The following is a 24263-nucleotide window of genomic DNA, read 5'->3' on the forward strand; positions in this document are numbered from 1 at the left end:
CATACATACACACCGGTAATTTAGAATTCAGAATTTAGAATTCAGATTTTCAATATTTCACGGTTTACATCATATCGTTGGTCGGTTCTTTCTCCCGTTCATCAAGAGTTCGAATTCTTATTTGTAGGCCGACCGCGAGCCGACCCGGTGACGTTTTGGTCGCCGAAGATTCTCGCTAATTTTCATTTTCGATCGCGTGCCGACCACAAGAGCGGATCAGAAGTCGGAGGGCACCGACGAAGATCTATCGATCACAGCGTACGCTTTGCTGGGTATATTTCTACGAATACTCGGTTCAAGTTGTGACACACCAGAGGCTGATAACGTCGAAAGTGCCGGTCAGGGAGCGACATGAGGTTGTCGACGCTGCTACCCCTTTTGGGGCTGCTCGCGCTTGGATACGCTGAAAGTAAGTTTGACCTGATTTTTCACTTTCGTTAGAAGAATGGATCGAGATCGAGATCGAGATTAAACGGGGCCAAGTGCCAAGAACGCGCGTGGCACAAGTATTCAGAGGAACGGGCTCGAGCAGCCAACAGCATAATCGAAGAAATTTAAATTTCACGCCACTTATTCCGGCGCTCCTGATCCAGTCACCTGGGCTCGCCTCTCGGCTCGATCTTGGTCCGCTAATAGTAATCCAGTGATCTAACGATAGTTACTCATAATTCTAAGGTTACGTTGCGCCATCGGCAACTGGAGCAGATGCCTGTACACAAGGACAGCTCCATCTACGTATCTCGTTAAATAAATTTCATTTACCTATGTTCGCCGTTCGGCCATCGGAATTGTTTGACACGTCTCGGCACGAGGGAAATACTCGGTAGTCTCGTGCGCGTATCGCGTAATCTTTATCCTTCCGCGTCTTTCGGGTGTCACTTTCAGTGCCTCGATGAAAAGAAAAAGATAATATAAAAAATCGAACCGATATTTAAGAAAGGCTCGATTGCCACCACAAATCGTTACGCAATGATCCATTCTGTCGTATTGTTTGTCGAGTAAAGAACTCCTCGTGATCAGATTCTGTTTCTTGTTCAAGTAAAAAAACGATTCAGAGATATTATACACTTTGACAAAATTTACTCGATCGCAAAATTCCGAAATTTACCTGCACGATCCACATTTCTTCATGCTTTTTGAAATTTTATCATATCGTTGAAGATTCGTCACAGAAATTTTACGAACTTAATAAAACGAGCAACCATTTATGTTCGTCAAACTTGTCATTAGTTTATTAATTTTTCCTACTTTTCCAGCTAATCATTGTTTACTGAAACCTCAGAAATAACTATGTAATAACTTTCATCGTGAACAGGAATTCACGGAAATAATTGCATTAGTAGAGCAGTCGGACAACGTCAGCAGCAACATGCATCAGCTCAAACTGGTACAATGACGCGATTATCCTGTTTGAGCAATGTAAAAGTTACATGAGTCATTTACCTCCGTATACGTAGAGATAATTGTTGTCTTAATCACGGAGTCTGATCTGTATCCAAGAAAGTTGATCGAAGTAGATAAGCCTGCTCGCTTCAGATACATTGACCGCTGACGCGTATGAATGGAATCAACGTATAGATAGATCAAGAAATGTAGAAGGCGTGCCACCGCGTATGGGCCTAAACGTAAATTTCCTGGAGCCATTCATTTCCCTTTCTTAAAAACACTCCGCGCAGTTCACTTTCTACGGATGTCGTACCGACAAGCTGCAACTTTTTTGTATTATCACTCGGCATCATTTCCCTCGACGATTACATATTAAACGTCATCATCAGGAACGGATAAAAACTTGAAGCGATTTGATAATCGCCTGATTACATGCTCTCAACTTTTTTTCGAGACGAAAAAAAATATTTCTCTAATTTATCACTATACCCTTTACAATTGTTTAGAGATTTTCAATGCGACGTTATTAAATCGAAGTAATTAACTCAATCGGTTACCGAATCATGTAAGCTCGCGTATTAGTTATAATAATTGTACTGAAAATAATTGCGGTTCTGATCGATGCTTCGGGAAGCATTCTAAACAATTAATTTCGGTCGTATTATAAGGTTACTTGTACTCGTTACCACAGATCGAAAATTACTCAGGAGAGAAAGTCCTGCCCACAGTATTATATATTGTATATCAGACCACAATTGTTCCTCAGACGATTTTAATCTTCGAAAATTAACCGCATCAGTTTCTCCAGCCTTTTCTTACCTTCGGAAATCCCAATACTTGAATCCTTTTAATTATACAGCACAAATGTGGTCGAATTTTTTTATGAAACAATTCTGAATCATCGAGGCAAATATTTTTGGGTATATAATAAAATTAAACGGATAGAAGGGGAAATAAAAAAATTTCGCAATACGATTTTGTGTAAATACTAGTCTCGCCTAGTAGCGAATACCTTTCTGACCATATTGGCCGACAGACGTGAATCAGCATCAACTGCTTCTGAACTTTATCGAAGGCTGGTGAGACTGCTGAATTGATATTCTATGAACAACGGCTGCTCAGGTGTAATGATAGCTTGTTAACAGTAAAATTGGATGGATGGTGTGAGGATAATTTAAAGCCTCGCGATAATTGCTCGTCGACGATTGAACGGTGGGTGTAAAAGGTCGGTATGACCGAACTCCGGGGTTTCCTCGTTTATTTTTCATCAATTTTTTCTTCATTCTTCTCATCCATCTTCTTTTGTCGGTGATTTTTTGTTTCATCGAAAACAACAAATCTTTATTGTTCGTCTATGCAAACTTCTCTTACAGAAGCCAAGCCGTAATATCAAATGTTATAGCGGCGATGATCTCAACGCGGTTATTTCAGCTTTGCTCATCGTCAGAGGCATGGCTGCGCGATGAGAGTCGAGTGACTTGACTCCACTTGCGAATCTCTGTAAGCAAATGACGTGATGATCGTTAAATTTTTCTCGTATAATCAAGGAATGTTATTGTTACTGCTGCTGCTGCATCTTTACTCGAAAGCGTCGGTATAACAGATTGTTCTAAGAGCGATTAATTTTTTTGCCGAATATTATTACCCCCCTCATTTCTTTATTTTCTCCCAATTTGTCAGCAGTTAGTCAAAAAGTGGTAATATTAAATCCGAATGATTTGCATAAGCGTTAATCATCACATCGGAATTTTATTAATCATAGACTCAGGCAATGCGAAGACGCATGACAGCCTTCTTCTAGATTATTGAAGACGTATTGATTTTAAGCGATTTTAAAACATGTAGATATACTGGTTCCTGCGTAATCGATACTGCGGCTATTTTTGCCTTCGATTCGTTCGATCGAGAGATAAACATGTTAATATTATTTAATATACCTACGACGCGATTTAGTAACGCACCAATTAGTGTATAATAGCTGTAACAACTTTTCAGACACTTTCGAACTGGAATTACCGTGAAATAATATGTCTATTAACCTGCATATTCCAGGATGCCCCAGGCAAAGAACATCGCCGGGAAAGGAAATTCTCTGTTACACGTCCAGCAACGACCCCGAAGAATTGGCAGACGTCATTTGCAAATGTACAACGCTCGTTCACCAGGGACATGAACTCCACAATCTCACAACCGCTGGTAAGCCTCGACTTTTCACGTTTCACAATTATAGGTGATCGAAGGAAATGTGATTTTTCCCCGATTTTTTCCGCAATTTTAATTATCCGAGTTGCAAAAATCATGGAATTGTATCGTCGAAGATACTTGCAAAATAAAAATGCAAAATTTATAATCCAGCATACATCACTCAGAATTCCAACACAACAAATTCACCTTGCTTTCATTTCACCGTGAAAATAGTTTTCCAATAAACTTTCCCGATTTCCAATCACATGTCCAATCCTTCAGGAGATTTCCCCATGACGTTTCTCTGATTGATAAGATCAGCCATCGACACCTTGTCGCTTAGACATCCGTGTTAAGCTGAATGTGTACCGGTCATTAATTTCACCAGTAATCAGTGCAAACAGGGAAAGCGTGGAGTGTCTTCGACGTATTTTGACTCATTCAAGAACTCTAGTGTATTTTACTTTCGCCAGTCAGAGCAGTTTATGTTCTGCGCGCATCTAATTAACGCGCCCTTATCATTGCATTAGTAGTTAGAGATTAGCGACGTAGAAGCAGGAATTCAGACCATTTTCACCTGACATATCAATTGAATAGGGGAATAAAAAAGACTGTAATTGCAATTCTTTCAATTTCTTTTTCAGAAAACATTAGCCTTGGCACGCACGAACTTTCTAGATCAAAAAATTGTTTCTGAAAAAGTGTCATTTGCACCTTTTTTTAATTCTCTTCTTCAATTAGCAATCCCACGTAACTGGCTGTTGGGATAATAACGAAAACGAAAAAAATTTGCATCGGCCGGGAATCGAACCCGGGCCGCCCGCGTGGCAGGCGAGCATTCTACCACTGAACCACCGATGCTGATGTCTATTTTGCTAGCGCGTAGTTCAAATTGACGTCAAATAACCTAAATTTATAGCTCTGAAGAATGCTGTTAATCTTCAAACTTCAGATAAGCACCGATTATAATAGAGATTCATGCGAATTTTGTAATTGAGTCGAGATACGAAAAATTGCTTTAAGCCTGACTACAAGAATTATAGTCCGAGTGATTTCTTCTGCAAAAATACAAAAAAAAAGCAATGCAATAAAATAAAAAAAATAAATAAATATTGCTGAATTCGAATCCTTTTTTTTCACAGTCTAAAACAGACGAAATTAGAATTGGTCAAGAACTTAAGCCAGTTCTGCACATCCGCACCTTGGTTAGGATGTCTCGTGAGAACCGTTAAACCAACGCGGCTCAAGGTCGTTCAGTATTAGATTATCACGATTAACTCGTCCGTATTAACATCAGGCACGAGAATTTGATCACGGACTTCCGTTGTCAAGGAAAAAACAGAGCGCGTCACAGTTCATCGTGTGATACAAATTGGTATAAAATTTTTTGTCCAAACTTCAATTGTTGTCACCTTTTGGAACAATCGGCAATCGGGACATTGACGTTTCAGTCATTTTGAATACCATTTGAAAATTGAATTTTGCATATTTTGGTATTTTTTGTGTAGCTCGAAAGATAAACTTGTCTATACAAGAATCGTTGAGAATTTCTGCACTCAGATATTCGCATACTTGATGCATTCAATTTTGTTATTACAGGGTGCATTCCGAATAAAAATTTTCAACTCTCAAAGATTTTTACCTCTTTTTGAGATCGATATGTTTCCGGTTCTCCGGACTCAAGCAAGCAATCACGAATTGGCTCCCATGAACATGGAGTCTTATCGATGACGTAACGACGAGTGATATTTACTTCTTGAATCGGCATCGATATTCCTCCTTGAGTCTGAAATAGGTGTAATAAAGATATTTTAAACGTAGTCAGGCCGCCTAGGCGCGCCTGTCCGCAAAACATATCGTTGAAATTTTATTTCTCTACTCAGTAAGGATCCGCTCGACGAAGTCTGCATGTACAGTTGGCATCAACGGTCGAAAAACTATAAGTATAATGCATATTTATACATTTAAATATCACGCAAAGCGAACGTTTTTTATCGGTATACACGGAGATTCAGTCGAGGACGATAAAAGCGGCTCGAGCGAGACGAGCAAACACAGGTGGAACGAACAATTATTTACTCTTTCTTTGCGCGAGTTGTTGTTCAGCACATTGCATATCAGCTGCACTTGTCACTTGCATCATTCTCAGCTATCAGCCGAGAGTATAGATACAATAAACAGATATAATATATATATATATTAGGGTGGCGCAAAAAAAAACGACTATTTTTTTTTTTGAGTCTCGTGTGACAAAATGTTAGTTTTTGATGTTTTAAGAGCCCACTCCAAAAGACACTTCAAAAAAAATTTTTAAGAGGTCGCTCCACATTTTTTAAAACGTCAGAAATCGTTAAAAATCGACTTTTTTTTTTTTTATTTTTCTCGTTATGGTATAATTTTATAGACAAAAAAAAGAATAAGTTTCCGAAAGTTTCAGTTCAAAATTTGAATTTTGAAAAGTCGCTCATAATTTTTTTTCAATTTTTTGGTGCATTTCTTTAAATCATTTTGAGCGACCTTTTAATATTCGTATTAAAATTTCATAAATTTTTTTTTTCTTTAATTCAGTAAGAAAGAATCGATAACAATACACCACGACATGAGTTAAAAATCAAACAAAATACTGAAAATATAATTTTTTTAATTTAATTTTTTGACATTTTTTTAAATTTTGAACGACCTCTTAAAATTTTTTTTTCGAGCTGTCCTTTGGAGTGGGCTCTTAAAACATCAAAAACTAACATTTTGTCACACGAGACTCAAAAAAAAAAAAACAGTCGTTTTTTTTGCGCCATATATATATGTATCTACGGGCAAAAATTGCACGGAGGTTTGAATCCACACCGAAAGAACCGATCATGGACAATCGAACAATTTTTATCTGGAGAAAGTTATTAAATGCATTTTACTACTATTAAGTTTGGCAAAATTGTAAGGAATGGAGAATCTCAAACGATAAAATATAATAATGGACACGTATAAGGAACTGCCAAGCACTCGAAAACGTTTCTTTCTTATTTTATATAACGGTGAATCGAAGTCGTGTACCTTTCATCGACGTATAATGATAATAACATTTGCGCAGAACAAACTCTCTTAATTGGCTATAGGTATGAATATTCATATCGATCTTAGTTTTGATCTGAATTCTGATCACATCCGTAAGACTGCGGTAACAGAATAGCTATCACTTTCGTTTTCTCTTTAACTTTGTTGACGGTGAAGCTGGAGCATTTGTTGGTATTTTTTGTTTCAATTTTTTTTCAAGCCCGCTGCGTTGACAGTCGAGAATTAATTGACACGTCGCGACGGGATTTTCGACGATGACATGGATTAGAAACGGAATTGAACAACATGTGGCTTCGCAAAGTTACACTTTCACGACCAAGATTTTTTTCTCCATAACTCTGCACGGCGATGACTGGTTCGGCCTGATGTGTGACTAATTAGAAGTTGATGAGTTTCTTCCTCGACACTTAGTATTGTGGGCTGTGATTAATATCCGCAACGAGTTCAGCCGAAAGCTTAAACGCTAATTATATCAACGGTTATAAAATAGACGTTGATTCCATACACGCGAAATTTGATTTTATTCGCAAAAAAAAAAACACTCGCACTTCCTCGTTCTTCAGCCAAACCTCCTGGTTATCAACGTCTCGTACCTACTAGTGCAAAAAGTACACGATTCAATTCGCAGCGCAGTGAAAGCTGTAAGATGTACCAAAAACGGAATTCGCCCACGTCGAAGACTTCGCATCGGTTTTTGAACCGTTTATTATATTCGACAAGTGGTAGGAGCAATAATTACCTGCAGCCGGATGCCGCATCGTCATTGAAAAGTTTCGTTTAGAATTCTCTGCAATTATGTGATTGTATGTCAAGCGAATTGGCCCCTAGAAAAAAAAAAAGAGAACGAAAGTTACAAACGAGGAAAAAAGATATTCATCTCTAAAGAACAACGCAAATATTGCTGTAAAGGAGTTCATACCTGTGTGCAAAAACAGCCAGGTTGTCGATGCAGATAAATCCGTACATATGTATAAGCCATGTACACATACACATCGTGCAGAAGTATGAATGCCTGCATGGAGACTCGTGGGTGGCGTGTATCAATTTCGCAACGTGCACTCGTCGTCGGCTACTTAAGAATCGTGACCTCGTCCGGTTTGGAATCGGCGTGTGTCTTGATTTGGGTCAGCCAGGGCATTTATGGACCTAGATCTTAAACATCGATGATAAAGGTGGCTCATTATTCAACGTCTCATTCGCGAACACCCGATAAAAATCCGCACCCACATAACAGAGACCCGTAACTAATTTCCCTGGTACAAATATCTTCGAGGCGATTGCACAAATCCGTTCCGAACGTCGGAGGTTCCAACTTTTCATCAAGTGTGCTGTGCATGGACTCGAGAGGCCAGCTTGGGTCAGCCAGCTCGGCTAATCGATTCGATACATCACTTTCGTTTTCGGTAATACCACGCTATTCAAAGGCTATTTATATTCAATCGATTTACCCTTGTCACTTTCGATACAAAATCAGAAGATGAGTTGTAGGCTGGAGAAACAGGAACAAAAGGATTCGAATTTTCTTGCAGATCTATGATGCAAGCAACGGAATTCTATTTCCGTCAATTTTTCACGGATGAGCTTCATTTTCTATCGAATTCAATTAAAAAAAAAAAAAATTAACAGGAGAATAGAATGGAAGATAAAAAAAAAAAAAAAACAACCAAGGACGCGAATTAATATGAGAAAAAGCAAATGTCAAACAGAGGCGTAAAAATTAGTATAATAAATAAATACAACCGAGAGTTTAACGGCAGGATTTTAATCTCGGTGTGCCGGATACCTATTAAAAAACACATCTTGAAAGTATTCTAAATTCTAAATATCTTAATCAATAGATGAAACGGTCCCCAGTCGTCCTTGCCCGAAGCAGACGGGCACAGGCACAAATTTCCGAGCATCATCGTGCCAGGCTGTACGTAATATGCAGAAGGAAAAGAATAAAAAAAAGTTAAAAAAAAAATCAATTCTTGTATCGCAAGTGTACGTTATTCCTCTTCGTAACATCACCATGATAGGCTGTGCGCTTTTCATTATCTTAACAATTAACTTTTTTTGCATACGTTTGCTACGAACGATCAGTAATGTAAATTCAAAAGAAGATAAAAAAAAAGTCACAAAAACCACATACTCAGCTCGTTATTATGTCCGATAAGCAACAGATTACGAAGATGGACCAGGTATTCGGAAATTAAAATTCTACAAAATGAGAAGGAAAAAAAAAGAAATGAAAAAAAAAAAATTACGAGTATCGTCACGCTAGTTAATTTCTCGTTTAGGATTCGCGCGCATTGTGTGGAGCAAAATACCTCGTACATACCTACATCGCATACGCACAACGAGCCTACAAAACAAATGACCGAGCGTTTATGTTTCAATTAACGAAAGTGAATACTTCTACTTCTCAAGATCTCTCGAGCACGCATAGTTATAATGAAAATTAAAAATTACTGTGCGGCTTTTGCGCGTTATTCACGGATGAATGAACGTGGCACGTAATTCAAGCGTCATACATATATATATTGTATATATATATATATATATATATATATATATATATATATATATATATATATATGTGTATTCATATTGTACGATACTACAGATTGAATCTACATATTGTTCTGTTATACATAATCGTAGTTGCACGAGTAAAATAACAGCGTGTTCACTTGCATTCTTTATAAGTGACGAGCCGACGATGTTACAGCAGTTTATCCAGTTTTCATTCTTACTGGTTGGTTTTTCTTTCACTATGCATCACGATAACTGTACCTTGGGTACAGATATATATATATATATATATATATATATAACGTATACGTAGGTATAAGATACAAGGTTGTACGTATACAGCTAAAGCGATTGTTAGAGGCGCCTGTATTCTTGCACGCACGATAATTGTATACACGTCAAAAATTGACGGGAGCGTATATTATCTAGCGCCTGGTCTTGACTTCTATTACCTAAACTCGAACTCAGATAATATCTCTAGATAAGGCATTAAATATGTGTACGCGCTCGGTTGGGGCGGAGCCAATTACGGGCCGTCTGAATACCGAATGAATAAATAATCAATCCGCCGTACCTGTATTATCGGTATTATCACACATGCTTAACCTGCTGCTTTTCACGCCGTGTTTCAGGGATCGAGGAGCTCCAGAAGGTCCTCAAGGAGGCGAACCCCGCCCTCCAGTTCGTCATATCCGTGACGGACCCGCAGCACTCCCTCAGGACGTCCGCAACGACGCGCCAAGAGGCGTCGGGACGCCTCGCCAATATTTTGTCACAGGTAATTATCGAAAAGTGAAATATTGACAGGAACAGCTATAGGTGAAAAAAGCGTTGAAAAATCGAGGTAAAAGACAAAAAAAAAAAAAAAAAAAAAAGGAAAGAAAAAATCAACAGAAAACAAGAAGAATTTTAGGAATTCTAATGAGATGATCGTACGAGCTTGCCACAAAATTCTCTCGCAATTAATCGTTCGACGACCCAGTCCCGGTGTCATAGCCGAAAATAATACGTGTGAAAAAACGAACGCGAACCAACAAAATCGAGATCCTGTATGCATGTAAGTTCACTTCGCATATGTGAAGATTTTTTGCGCCATGCAAATTGCCCGCGACATGTTTTTATACCTGAGTGCAGATATAGGCACAAGTGCGAATGTGTAACGGTAGAAAACCGAAAGCGTGGCTTGATTAGTATCGATTGAAAGGAACGACGTTAGCCCTGCGGAGATGGTATTGCTTTCTGGCCACAGCAGAAGAGATCGGTGCTCGGATAACGCGGGGGCTCGAGGGAATGAAAATGAAAGTCAAGCCGCGGTCAGCGCTCCGAAGCACGCGAGAGAATGGTCCAGTTTTTGCTTTCTTTGAGGAACTCGGGGAGAAGCTTGTAGATGCATTTAACGAGGAGGTATATAGTTAACGGTACTTCCGCCGGACGTTTAACGCTACGGTATCCTGCACGCGTGCGCATCGAACTGTCTCGAGATTTTACGCCAAGCTCGACGGACAAAGATGCGCGAAAAAATTAATGGGTGACCGAATAACGAAAATCTATGCAAATTTATACTCGGTTGAATGAGTATTGTTTCGTCTGCTCAGGTCGACGGAGTCGAACTCGACGTGACCGCCGGCTCCAAGGAACGTCTGACGCACTTTGTCAAGGGGCTTAAGGACGAGATGACCAGGAAATCTAACGAGAAGAGGATATTATTGGCTCTTCCAACGCAACCGGAGGAGCTTGCGAAGCAGTACGATATTAAGGCCTTGGCAAAGTAAGAACACGCGTTTTATCATAATTGAATATTAATGTCTCGCAATATCATTGACCTTTGATCCCATAGAATGACCACTCGACACTCCGACTTCACCATGATCGAATGCAAATTGACCCACATTTTGAATAAATAAGATATCACATGTACTTGTAACAAAATTTCTAACTATCGATCAGATAAAGTACTTAATGAAGATTTTCAGCATGATATGCACCGTGAGTTGATCTTATACAATCTATTGGTACTCGTAGCTTGTTAGCATTTTATTGGTATTAGCTGTTCTATTTCTACCTTGACGAACGAACAATACTTGCTACACCCCACGCCGAGATTGCATGTCATTTTGAATACCTCGCAGTCTGCAATCTACTAGTCAAAAGTAAGAGGTGTTTGAACACGCTGAACCGCCCGCGGCGTATGGACCCCATGCAAAGTCACAATCACATCAAAGTTAAGCGTGGCCGTCTGGCCCGGGATTGATGGGGTCGTACTGCCAGCAGTGAAAATCTAACGAAGACAAATATCATGGTTACGCATGAATCTGCCAGTTGCAAAAACCTTGTCTTCTCTCCACGTGGCACCGTAATTACGTGGACACGTGTTGACGCTAGGCTTTTTTACTTTTCGTAATTGCTTGAAGAGCAACGAATATTTTCAATTCAAGGATCGTTTTTTTCGTGCAGAAAATAACCAGCAAACGTTACTGAATCACTTCTAGAACGGAGTTCTAGATTTGTACAGACGTTCTGAATAATCCACATAAACCACGCAATCATATTTTCTATTATTTATTAGCGAGCGTGAGAAGTTGACGAGAATTGCCAATTAACCAGCGGATTTGCCATTACGAAATTCAATTCTTAATACAGTAATATTGACACGTGATCGAAAGTAAGAGTAGTTTGAATTATACACTAGTTGGCGTGCCTAAATTACGAAATACTAGGTCATCTTCACAATAATTCTCGACATTTCGGTAATCTGCACGTAGATGCAATATCACAATAAGTGAATATCAACGTGAAACACGGACACGCTAAATACCTTCGAGTACATCTCCAATTCCATCCTACTGATCATCCCATGTAAAAGCTGAGGCAGCATCCTTTAGAGCAAAGATGGCAAGGATCGCATTTCCAGTTACGCATCTAGCTCAAGGATAGAAAGATGAGACTCTTTGCCACATCATGATGTTAATTAGAACTCAAACCACGTACGAAGTAACGTGAAACCATAATTATCGGTATTTAAACTGAATTCGTGGCGTAACGCGTAAGAGAAAGAAAACATTTTCGCTTGCAAGGACTTGTCGACTCGTTCGAAAAAAATTATCAGTCATCATTTGATAGCGACAAACAATGACATACGTTCCGTTTTTGTCCAAATTTGTCCCTTTTATAATTGTTTCTCTTTTGCTTCGTTACATCACAGATACGTTGACCTCTTCACTCTGTCGACCAACTACCTCTTCGATGAAACTGAATCATCCCACACCTTCCACCCTTCTCGTCTCATGGGTATCTTCGATATGCTAAACGCGGACAGCTTGGTCGATCTGATCAGCGGTTTGGGAGTGCCGAAAAAGAAGCTGCTCATTTCTCTGCCAGCTAGCGCCTACAAATTCACCCTGAAAACCAAGGATAAGACAATTCCCGGATCACCGACCGAAGAAGAGAAGCCTACGGTCATCAGCCAGAAAGAGGTAGAAACGAAGATGTCGAAATAGGTTTTACAGTTTTTTTCACATACATGTATCATCGGCCAGGAAGTTGGTCACCTCACCTTCACTGCCGATTCGTTCCATTCCCACGCACCTCTCACTATCAGCGTGCAGAAATTTTAATCAATGGAAATAGAAGCCTTTCTGCTATTTTTTTTTTCTTCACTTTTTACTCATGAGTAGGTGGACGTTTAAATGCAGCAATACGTCTTGGTCAATTGACCAAGGCTCAATGTATATACGCGCGTATAGGTATAGTAATGAGTGAACTATTCGCAAAGTGTGTCGAACGTATTCCGCGTGTGGCGTCGTGCGTTGTGGTCCATGAACTCGGCACAGTTTTGAACCAATGTTCGGTTCTGGTGTACACTCGGAGTCTGTTTCTTTTTTCTTTCCATCTTTTTTCTATTTAACTCTTGTTCTTTCTTTTTCTACGGATTGAGATGAATTGGCGGCGATCAGACCGCGTGGTCGCCAGCATCCGCACGTGCCGCATTTAATGACGTGATTAATAATATTTCCTAATTGACTTCTGTCTTGATTCTTAGCTCTGCGATTTGATGAGTGCGGGCGAATGGACCGTCGAAAGGGACACGGACCTGACCGCCCCTTACGCCTTCAAGGATTCCACGTGGATCGCCTTCGAGGACAAGACCTCGGTCGGAATAAAGGTATCTTTTCATTTTGGAGTCTAGAATGCAACAATAATTTCTATAATCTCCATTTATTGACCGTGGGAATCCCTCATTATAGGGCAAGTACGTCTTGCTTCGAGAACTTGCCGGTCTGGGAATTCACGACGTCGAGAATGATCAGAAAAACAATTGTGGTAAGCCGATTACCTACGAGGTGTACAATTCCTTCACGGACATGAAAAGGAAAACACGCGGCGCAGTCTTGGCTTCATTGGAGAATGACATCAACGTAAGTGACGCGTGGCGATAAATCGTCTCAAATCGTAAATGAACTTACTATCAGTGAAAGCGATAGAATTACAGCCATGAGTAAATCTTCAGTCGCGCTTGATCATTTGCTGCACCGTTACCACACACCGGTAATACTAGCAGTATGGATATCTTGCTAACTTACCGACAGTCGTACCTTCACTTGGTACACTGTAAATTTACCTGAAACTGTTTTATCAGGTTATTTAATACGAGAACGATCTCTACTTATAGTTTTGCCGATAGTTAGCAAACGGTATATCAAAATTGGAATTTAAAGGTACCATGGTTAATATGATTAGCCACTTCGGAAAATTATCACACTCCGTAGTGCAACCACTTATCACGGAGGTAACAGATATGTTATACCTTGGACTTCGGTTTTCAGCATGTGGACATCCCCACATCGAGACATGTCAAGTCCTCCGGATACAGAATCGTCAGAGTAGTTGATACGGCTGGTGCAATCCATGCGATCCGTGAGAACACGCAAACCGAATTCATATGTACCAGACAAGGATATTTTGTGCACCCAAAGAGTTGTAACAGGTAAATTTTCTTAAAATGAATAAGAAATAAAGAATGAAAGATTAACTAAAAGCACACTGACTAAGCACTGATTTTGTTTTTATCACTCACGTCGATAGATTCTACCGTTGCGTCAAGTTCGATCAAGGAGTCGACGACTTTTCCGTCTTCGAATTTGACTGCCCAGCCGGTTTGGCATTCGATGAACGTACCGAGGTCTGTGTCTGGCCAGGATCTCTGACTGAAGGATCACCCTGTCCAGGAAGTAGTGAGATCGCCCCAGTTCCTCGCGCTAGGTTCCAGTGCCCTGAACGTGACGGTTACTATGCCGACCCTCAGAACTGCAGATGGTTCTTCGCCTGCTTTGATTTAGGTGCGTGTCTGTAACCAAGAACCATTGCATTAAGTTAAAGTGTATGTGATGTTAACCAGCTCCATTAACGTGTCTTTTACAGGTGAACCAGAACCGATGGCATACGAATTCCGCTGTCCCTTCGGCCTGGTGTTTGACGAGCAAAAACTGATCTGCGAGTGGCCATGGCTTGTACCTGGCTGTGGAGCATCAGGATACTCCAGGACAGAGTACGGAGGGGGAGAATATGGTATTAGGCAGCAAGGAAACGGAGCAGGATATGGACAGGGTTCGGGTAATGGAGGTGCAGGCTATGGAGACTACTCTGGCACTGGCATAAGTGGAGCTGGGCACGGAGCAGGATATGGACAGGGTTCGGGTAACGGAGGTGCAGGCTATGGAGATTACTCTGACGCAGGCATAGGTGGGGCTGGACAGTATCGATCAGGGCCTGACAGTTCCCTGTACAAAGGATCTAAACCCAGTGAATCCAGGTATACCGAAACTGGACCTGGTCAATATGATGGGGCAAATAGAGGACTTAAATATCCTGGGGATGGAAGATATAGAGAGCAAGGTTATTCAGGACAAGGAGCTGACGGATCAGGATACTCTGGTGCGGATGGTGCAGGAGGTGAAAGAGGCATAGGAAGTGCCGGAAACGCAGGAGGCATAGGAGGTGTAGGAGGTGCTGGGGGCAGAGGAGGAGTAGGAGGCACAGGAGGTGCTGGAGGCAGAGGAGGTGCTGGAGGTAGAGGAGGCATAGGGGGTCAAGGAGGTTTCGGAGGTACAGGAGGAGCCGGAGATGACGGAGGTGCTGGAGGTTCAGAAGATACAGGATCTAAATATTTCGGTGCGGGAGGAGCGGGATATGGATATTCTGGGGCAGGAAATGCTGGAGGAGCTGGATCTCAATATTCTGGTGCAGGAGGAGCGGGATCTGGATATTCTGGGGCAGGAAATGCTGGAGGAGCTAGATCTCAATATTCTGGTGCAGGAGGAGCGGGATCTGGATATTCTGGGGCAGGAAATGCTGGAGGAGCTAGATCTCAATATTCTGGTGCAGGAGCAGCGGGATCTGGATATTCTGGGGCAGGAAATGCTGGAGGAGCTGGATCTCAATATTCTGGTGCAGGAGGAGCGGGATCTGGATATTCTGGGGCAGGAGGAGCGGGATCTGGATATTCTGGGGCAGAAAATGCTGGAGGAGCTGGATCTCAATATTCTGGTGCAGGAGGAGCGGGATCTGGATATTCTGGAGCAGGTGGCGCCGGATCTCAGTATTCAGGTGCAGGAGCAAACTCTGGGTATTCTGGTACTGGAGGCGAAGGACTCGGATATTCTGGTGCGGAAGGAGCGGGAAGTGGATATTCTGGAGAAGATGGTACAGGATCTAAATATTCTGGTGCGGGAAATGCAGGCTCTGGATACTCTAATGTCGGAAACGTAGGGTCTAAATATACTGGCACAGGAGCCGGAGGCTCCGGATATTCTGGAGCAAGTGGATATTCTAGTTCTGGAGGTAAATACTCTGGTGCAGGAGGAGCAGGATCCAGTTACTCTGGAACAGGAGGTATCGGTTCTAAATATTCAGGAGCGGGAAGTGCAGGATCTATATATTCCGGTGCAGGAGAAGCAGGATCTGTATACTCTGGCACTGGAGGTATAGGATCTCAATATTCTGGAGCAGGCAATACAGCATACTCTGGCGTAGGAAGTACAGGATCTAAATATTCGGGATCAGGTGGAAACACGTATTCCGGATCGGGTGGTGATAGATCAAAATACACGGGTGCAAACAGTGGATCCACGACATTTGGAACTGACGTATCAGGCCAAGGTAAGATTATCACTCATTGCCAGCTCATGAAGTATGCTTTTAATCCAAAATGAGGGTTTCAAATTAATATATTGAGAATATTGTTTCAGGAGGGGACACAGGAAGCACATACACCGGGTACTCGGGATCAGGTTTAACCAGCTCATCAAATTCAGGAACCACATCTGGCTTTGGATATAGCGGAGCTCACAACAGCGCATCAGGACATTCGGGAGCTGGTGAAATTGGCACAACGTATTCCGGAGCTGGTATATTAGGCACGAAATACTCCGGATCAACCGGAAGTGGATCTGTCCACGGTGTGTACCCTGGTGAAGGTGTTTCAATCGTCGACTACGAGGCATCCAGAAAACCTGGAGTCGTAATAGAGACGGTGCCCATTGGGCAGGGACCCGCCTCCTCGATTTACCAAACCGGCACAACGGGAAGCGGATACGTTTCCACCGTCGGACACACCGGGAGTGTTGCTGGAAATAGCGGTTACAACGGGTTGAGCTCATCTACCAAATATGGAGGATCTGGCAAAGACGGACTCACCGTTTCCGTGCAGACGGGAGGATCCGGTTATAGTAGCTCTTCGGGAGTTGCTGGAGATTACTCTGTGGACCATAGCGGCACCAGCGATTCCGATGGACAGGACGTAGTCAACGGCGGAAGGAATCCAGGTTCGGTTGTCTTGACCGGAACTAGCGAAAGTGGAGACAGTGAATACACTAGGAAACAAAACGCTGGATACATCTCGTCGGGACAGGGTGATTTCGACGCACAAGATGTGGTGAACGGAGGATACAATTCAGGTTCCATTATAGTGAATGGGGCAACCGGAAACGGAGCTGGCGGCTACAATGGACAAGGAATCAACTCTGGCTCAGTTGCTGTCACCGGAACCACAGGAAGCGGATACACTGGCGGGTACACCGGCAGACCCATAACCGGAAATGCGTTCACCGGTGTCTCGAGCTCTGGAAGTGGTTACTCCACCCCTCTGACAACTCTCAATCCAGCCTACAGTGTCTTCGGTGCTAGGAAGCCAGTAACGCCAGCGCAAGAAATTTTCTTGCAAACTGTGACTCCTGGATACTCGGTCACAAGCTCCGGCATCAAGAGTAGCGTAGCGTACGGATCATCTTCCGGATCGAAGGGTGCAGGTGGCGTTGTAACAGGAGGCAGCGGATACGTGGATAACGGCTCGTCCAGCACGGTCAGCGAGGTTGGTAAGGGAGGAATTTCGACTGGGACAACGACGTACCATGGCAAAGGAGGAAGCTCGAGCAGCTATTTGTCCACCAAGACTTCCAACGCCAATGGAAACGGTATTCAGGGCGGTTTCGTGACGAGCAACGTGCATACGGGAACAGTTCTATCTCACGACGGCTCCTCAGGTACTGTCATTTCTGGAAACGAAGATGAGGGTTCGGTTTACGTAGGATCCAGCACGCCTGGATACGTCGAGACTAATTCCGTGACTCCAGGGTATGTTATCAATGGAGTAACGAAAACCGTTTACGGTCAGAGCACGCCTGGAACGTTCATCACGGGAACATCCGCGCCTGGAGTTGTTCATCAAGGTAGTTCCGGTCCCAGTTCTTATGTTGATGGGCAGATCTATAAGGGAGCCGGTGTCCGCGGCTCGACCGTGAATGTGGCTGGTGTCAGGGGATCGACCACGTACTATGGCAATACTGGTGCCTCTGCAGGCAGCAAGGGTGGAGCCTTCAGTGTTAACGGAGGCGTAAGTTCCATTCAAGATAGTGGTTACAAGACAAACGAATACCACGATAACGGAGGACGCGGAACCGTGACATACAACAACGGCTACACCACTACGAAGTTCACCGAAAAAGAGCTCCAAGATCGTTTTCCAACCTACGCTTCTCTGCCGGACACTATCGTCTCAGGCGGAAGAATAGAGGGAAGTAATGGCGTAGTCTTGGGAAACACTCTAGCTGGATTTGACGGATACACAAGCCAGCAATTTACTAAGACGGGACCGACCAAGACTGGATTCACGACCGCTCAAATTGGTGGCACTGGATCGTACGTTACCAACACAGGATACCGTCGACCTACGCCGTCACCAGCACAGCAGAATGTTGGCAGCCAAGCCTTTGCAACGGGTCAGGGATCGAACAAGGGATACGCCACCGGTGGTGGTTCAATCGGAAATGACGTTAACGGACTCGCCTACGTTACGTCGACTGTCGCTCCGGACGTGAGTCATATCGACACGTCCAAAATCAACCTTGGTCCTGCATCAAAGGGTGGATCATCCGGCTACCGCTACACAAAGCCAGCGGTACAATTTGTCACTGGAAGTGTGACATCCTCGACTCCAACTCCGTTCTCCGTAACCTACCAGGAGTCCGTTGCTCCTCTTACTGTTACGACACCAGCGTCTCCGCACTTGAACGTTGAAGTGTACAACACTCCGTCCGTCGTCACGTCGGCACCAATCACGGCCGCCCCAGCCGTCGTCAACACTTACAGCTACAGACGGCCTTCCAGTGGATACAAGCAGCCATCGTACCAGACCGCTGGTTCTCCGACCGGAAGCCCCGCCTTCGGCGGCTACAAATACAGACGACCAACTCAAAGCCCCATTTATCAGGGTTCCAGTGAAGGTGACCAGCAGCTATTCACCGTCAGCTCAACCCCAGCCCCCATTGCTTTTGCTACGAGACCAGCGGATATCTACAAATCGACTCTCTTCGAGGCAGCCAAGCTACCTTCTGCAGTGTCCAGTCTCGCACCAGTCTTCGACAACGGATACAAGACCATCGTCTCGTCAACAGCTGCTCCGGTCGCTGTCACGACTGGTCAGTACTTCTACAAGGACAGCAGATTCGAAACAAGTTCAGCTGTAAGCGGTCTGACGTCCGGTGAATTTGACATCGACAACCAGCAACCTGGTACAGTATTTCAGAAAATACCGTTCAGCTCGACACCCTCTCCCAACACTGAGGACGGCTACACTTACCAAAAACCAACGAAACAGCTTACCTACAATTCTCCTAGCACCGTCACTCCTTCAGTGACCATCTACCAGCAACCGAAATACACCATCGGAGAGCAACAGGTGAGTTGAATCCATTGTTTTGGGGTATCTATCGATCGAATACCATTCACGAATTTGAGAGTTCTAAAACATTTTCGTTTTCACTTAGGTTAAATACTCTACGGCCGGTACACCCGCTCCAGACTTTGATGGCTCGTACCAAAAACCGTTTATCCCTGCCCGTCCAGCTGCGAAGCGACCGACTTACCAGAAGGAATTCGGCTCTGTGTCGACGTCCTTCTCTTCCGCAGGAGCGCAAGGTTACCAATACTCGAAGCCCACGGTGAAGTTCGTCTCTTCGACCGCAAGTCCCGACTATACAGGTAGTCGTGGAGGCTCTCCGACTAACTTAGATATCCCGCAAGACGAGGTCAAGAAACTGATCGGCAACTACGAACGCGGTAGCGTCAAGTACACTTCGAATTCATACGGCGACGAGAGCATCGGAAGCGTCGTCAACTCAGGAGCTTTTGGCTACAAAGACATCGGCAAGAGGCCAAGTGTCACCCCTACAGTCTTTGTGTCCTCAACGGCGTCACCGGCCTACCAACCAACGACTCCGGACTCTAAGATTCGCGCAAACGCCTTTGGCAAGTACATTTCGAGCAGCCTGAGCAGTTCATCCGGTTACAGAGGTGCTGGCTACTACTCATCGCCAACCCCATCGTACGAAATCTCAACGTTGCAGACGCCGGCGAAAGAAGGAAAGGGCAAAGTGATCGTTAAACTGAGCGACCTGCACCCTCTTCTGCTAGGAAAACTCGGCGCTCAATGTACCTGTAGGTCAGATCCGTTCGAAACTCTTCGTGGTCCGGGTGCCAAATCCGTCCTGATAAAATCCAACAAGGGAAAGATCGATCTATCGAACTACGACGAATCCGACGTTTACGTAGACCTTGAAGCCGACCGCGAACCCGGCCAATCCGTCGGTTATTACAGATCCCCGACTCCAGGGCCTTCCGCATCCTCCTTGAGGACTCCGGCGATTGCCATCTTCGGCGTGACGACTCCGGCGCCTCCGCAGGTCTTCAGGTCCCGCGGTAAGCCGTCGACCGCCTACCTTCCGACTGCTTCAACCCCTTCAACGATCGGCGGTTCTTCCGGTCCGGTAATAGTCGTTCCAGATGACGGTGGCCTTGGAAGCCCGTCGGACATCGCTGATACCCAATTCGTTAACGCTCCGGAAGGCTTCGCCAAAGAAGGTGCTCCCGTAGGTCGCACTGCTGGAGCTAGAAGGAAGAGTGAAAAGAGTTTCAGCAGCGCTGGAGCGACCGGAAATGCTATCGGCGGTGCAGGCGCCGCGTTCGATCGGTACGGACCAGGTGGATGGCGAAACGACGACGAGACTTTACAGGGTGGCTCGGACTGCGCTAGAGCCGGACTCTTCCGCCATCCGAAGTACTGCAACAAGTTCTACGCCTGTCACTACGACGAGTGGAAGCAGAAATTCACTCTCCACGTCTTCAACTGCCCGGTTCACCTCAGCTTCGACAGCAGCGCTGGTGCCTGCAACTGGCCCACCAAGGGACCCGCTTGCCAGGATGATAATCTTCTCGTTTAAGAAATCCCTCATCGCCATGACTACAAGAGTCGCTTTTGCGCGGTCTCTATACCCCAAGATCTAACGTTTAGCTTCGAATCCGTTTGACGGAGTGAAAGGGTTCGCGGTTTGAAGATTTTTCGCAAAATTCTATATCCTAGTATCGAAATCATCATAGTCATGCTTGGTACCGTTTTACAGCTTGTAACTTTCATTGTATCAACGAGAAAACGAACGTTGTGAATTACTGTCTCTCTCTCTCTCTCTCTCTTTTTATACACTTCTTCAGAGACCCGTTCTCTACTACCGCAGCACTAAATATTCTGCGACGATTCGAACCAGACACGGTGACAGCGAGTGAACACGTCCAACGTTCCGTGGGTGAAAGTAGCTCGCAATGATCGGCTGGAACGCTGTGTGGCTATAGGAGCGAAAAAGTTGAACCTTGTATTTAACGTGTATACTGAATAACATTTATATATATAATATATATGAATATATAGGCGTATTATATAGGTATACATATAATATAGGTACACGAAGAAATCTGTGTGCTTATATAGAGCAGTGTAAATATTTTACGTTTCTACGTTAATTTCTTCTGAATTTGTATATATTGGGACAAGCGTATTTTTTTGGGGAAGTAGTAAAAAGAGACACGTGAGAGATTTGAAAAAGTAATAACACTTGTCCCGTGATTGTTGAGTGATGTACGGCGCTACAGTCATCTGGTGCAAAATTTGTATATATATATAGAAGAAGAAAAAACTTATTTAAGTTGCATCGAAGCTTTAGTAGTATTTGTGTTTCTTCTGTTCGAGGATTCATGAAAGATCGTTAAAATACTCATAATTGAAAGAGTGATAATTGTCTGTTTTTTTGTTTTTTAATCTACGGCTTTGATATTCTTAATTTCTCGCCCAATTTTCCGCCTTCTGGATGATCGTTTGCTGATATGTATCGATTATCCAAAATTGGATTAATTGTTCGTCTGATTTTTTATCTCTCTAATTCTAACGATCGTTTCGATTTTTTTTTTTATTTTCAGGATATTTTTTATTCGTTTTTATAAATGGAGCCGAATTTTTATTCCTTCTTCGCGATATATTTAACGAAATCCTTTTCTCTTATACCTATTATATATTATGTATACTCTCTGATAATAATTTATTTATGCTTTTCATTAGCGAGTAAGGAAATTCAGTATAACACAAAGTTATGAAATGGTTTAGAAATACATCAAAACATTAAATTAACGTTTTGACGACTATATAATAGTGATCAAACCTATAAGTATAAAAGTTATAAGACAACTCGACAGATAATTCACGTCCAGTTTATAACGAAAGTGTTTGCACATTTGGTAATATTGAAGAAATATCCTTTTTTCTCTTCTGTGTTTTTATTTTTTATTTTATACAACCGCTGTTGAATCGCGCTTATAATCTAATTACCGTGCCATTACTTTACGGTTACTTCTTAAATAATAATATTTTACTGAATAAAAGAAATAAATTAATGAATGATTTTTCACCATTTATCCTGGTTCATCCCTAATACAGAAGTAAAAGAAAACAGAAAAAACTTTACACATATGCGAAATTACAGCTGCTTATATTTAAACCTCCTGAGAATGTTGAACTTTAAACATTAATTATCCTCGTGATTTTAATTCCGAAGAAATTAACGAAGCTATGTCAAAAAGATCAATAGGTAGAATTAAAGGCTAGATGTAAAAGCTTGCCTGAATAAATCAGTAGTAGAATAACTAAACACCCGTCTTCGAGATGTGATTGAATATTATTATGCAGTGGAATTATGTGGTGTCAAAATTACACGGTAGTGATGCACGGAATATCTGCATATAATGGCCAGGGAATTGGTCAGCATTTTATATGCGTACATATATTTTGAAGGAAACTTAACGATCAGCGTACGTCATTATCTACCATCACCTACCATTACCTGTTATTGCTACACCGATAGTTCAGAGACGCCAATTGGACTACTGCTTGACCTTTGTACGCCATTAATGTTTGTTAGTGTTATTATTGTTTTCCATTTGCGAGAACGATGTTTTCATGTAGCTGTACTCTAAACGATATTTTTATCTCAACTCATTCCAAGAAAGGAATTAATGCAGATTTAGATGAATGTCGAAGGTATAAACAAAGAGCACTTAAAAAATAAATTTCGCAAAAGATGCATGTGAAAGGTGAACAAAAATCGCTAAGTTTTTCTATAGCACTCGTAAGAGCCGCCCACGTGTTCCTTGTTTTCGTAATAAATTTTATGGTCACCTGATATGTAAACCTGTTTTGTAATACTTGAGTCTAGCCCGGTAATGCAAGCGAGTATTTGTAGCCGGATATTTTACGTATACGATTAACAAACAAGGTTGTCCGCGACGCAATATACATACATAAGAAAAAAAATCGATCAATCGATCGGACGAACAGTGTAAAATTTCAACAATAAACGGATGCGTAAAGAGTTTCGTGCTTGCCGATTTGGAATTTTCCATACGGAGAAAGATAATCGTCGTAAATGAACAAAAAAATAAAAATGCGAGCGCAAAAATATCGCTGGACCAGGTATATGAAAGTGATTGGAAACATGTGATTGTTGCTTTATGTATCTGGTTTGCCAACGCGTGCAGGAGTTGAGCCCGTTTGCAAAGTATATCTGCACCTTTCGATCGTGGGCCGTATCATTAATCTAACGAGTTTGGGTTATATAATCCAAAATTACGACACGACGCTCGGATCAGATGTGGGATATTTGCCCGTCTCAAATTTCCACATTTTACGATTTGAGACGAGGACCCGTAGAGACGAGATCCGTCGTGCGCAACGTCAAGTCGGCAAAGTTCAACAAGTTGCGTTGTGCTCATTTGCTTGACGATTTATATACACGATGAGTACGTATAAACGTGGAACGTTGGAGTGGCGCTGAGAGCTGACGACGACGGTGCACTTATCTTCAACAATTTTTATCCGGGCTGACAGTCGGTCGTGTTTTTAAACGCCGCTGGTCAGCCTCGAACGTATATATATATATATATATATATAAGAAGAATATTAACGCGGAGTTGAAATCCCGGGCTTAAAATGAAGCCGGTTCTGAATTAGCTCCAAGCCAACTTTCGTTTGCTCCAAATGAGATCGCCGGACTGACAAAACGGGTAAAGTTGACAGGCAAGGTGTGGTCAGCGGCCCATTCTTGCCCTCCGGACACTCGTAACCTCGGCGAATATAATATCGTTGCTGAAATTATGTTTCGTCAATTTTTATCTCGACATGGCTTTCTTCTCGCGGTGCAAAATTCTCTTTCATTTTTTAAATTCCGTTCTCGTTTTCT

At 42.7% G+C, this 24263-nt stretch overlaps 1 protein-coding gene and 1 non-coding gene across 3 annotated transcripts; one reads left to right on the top strand and one right to left on the bottom strand.

Annotated features, from left to right (window-relative positions):
- Positions 1-169: 169 nt before the first annotated feature.
- Positions 170-21563, top strand: LOC124405994 (mucin-19-like). Of its 2 annotated transcripts, none has more exons than XM_046881282.1 (17): positions 170-409; positions 3439-3582; positions 9786-9931; positions 10749-10921; positions 12356-12626; positions 13193-13315; positions 13398-13568; positions 13977-14137; positions 14236-14489; positions 14572-14808; positions 14887-15210; positions 15256-15408; positions 15685-15888; positions 16192-16308; positions 16398-16535; positions 16566-19384; positions 19473-21563. In XM_046881282.1, the coding sequence occupies exons 1-17, from the start codon at positions 352-354 to the stop codon at positions 20922-20924; spliced, it is 6945 nt and encodes a 2314-aa protein (XP_046737238.1). In that variant the 5' UTR covers positions 170-351; the 3' UTR covers positions 20925-21563. The 2 variants fall into 2 exon arrangements, with proteins under 2 accessions (XP_046737238.1, XP_046737239.1); XM_046881283.1 differs by having other exon boundaries at positions 15256-15374; positions 15711-15888.
- Trnag-gcc lies at positions 4361-4431 on the bottom strand. Its single transcript has one exon. It is a non-coding gene; the product is annotated as a tRNA-Gly (tRNA).
- Positions 21564-24263: the final 2700 nt, after the last annotated feature.

Source organism: Diprion similis, chromosome 4 (assembly GCF_021155765.1).
Source record: "Diprion similis isolate iyDipSimi1 chromosome 4, iyDipSimi1.1, whole genome shotgun sequence".
In the NCBI taxonomy this organism is placed as follows: Eukaryota; Metazoa; Arthropoda; class Insecta; order Hymenoptera; family Diprionidae; genus Diprion; species Diprion similis.

What these genes read in the sequence shown, in the direction of transcription:
- LOC124405994 (XM_046881282.1), top strand. Translation starts at nt 352, where the DNA reads ATGAGGTTGTCGACGCTGCTACCCCTTTTGGGGCTGCTCGCGCTTGGA. An exon ending in AGACCTCGGTCGGAATAAAG is followed by an intron (nt 13,316 to 13,397) that starts GTATCTTTTCAT and finishes CCCTCATTATAG; the next exon opens with GGCAAGTACGTCTTGCTTCG. An exon ending in ACACCATCGGAGAGCAACAG is followed by an intron (nt 19,385 to 19,472) that starts GTGAGTTGAATC and finishes GTTTTCACTTAG; the next exon opens with GTTAAATACTCTACGGCCGG.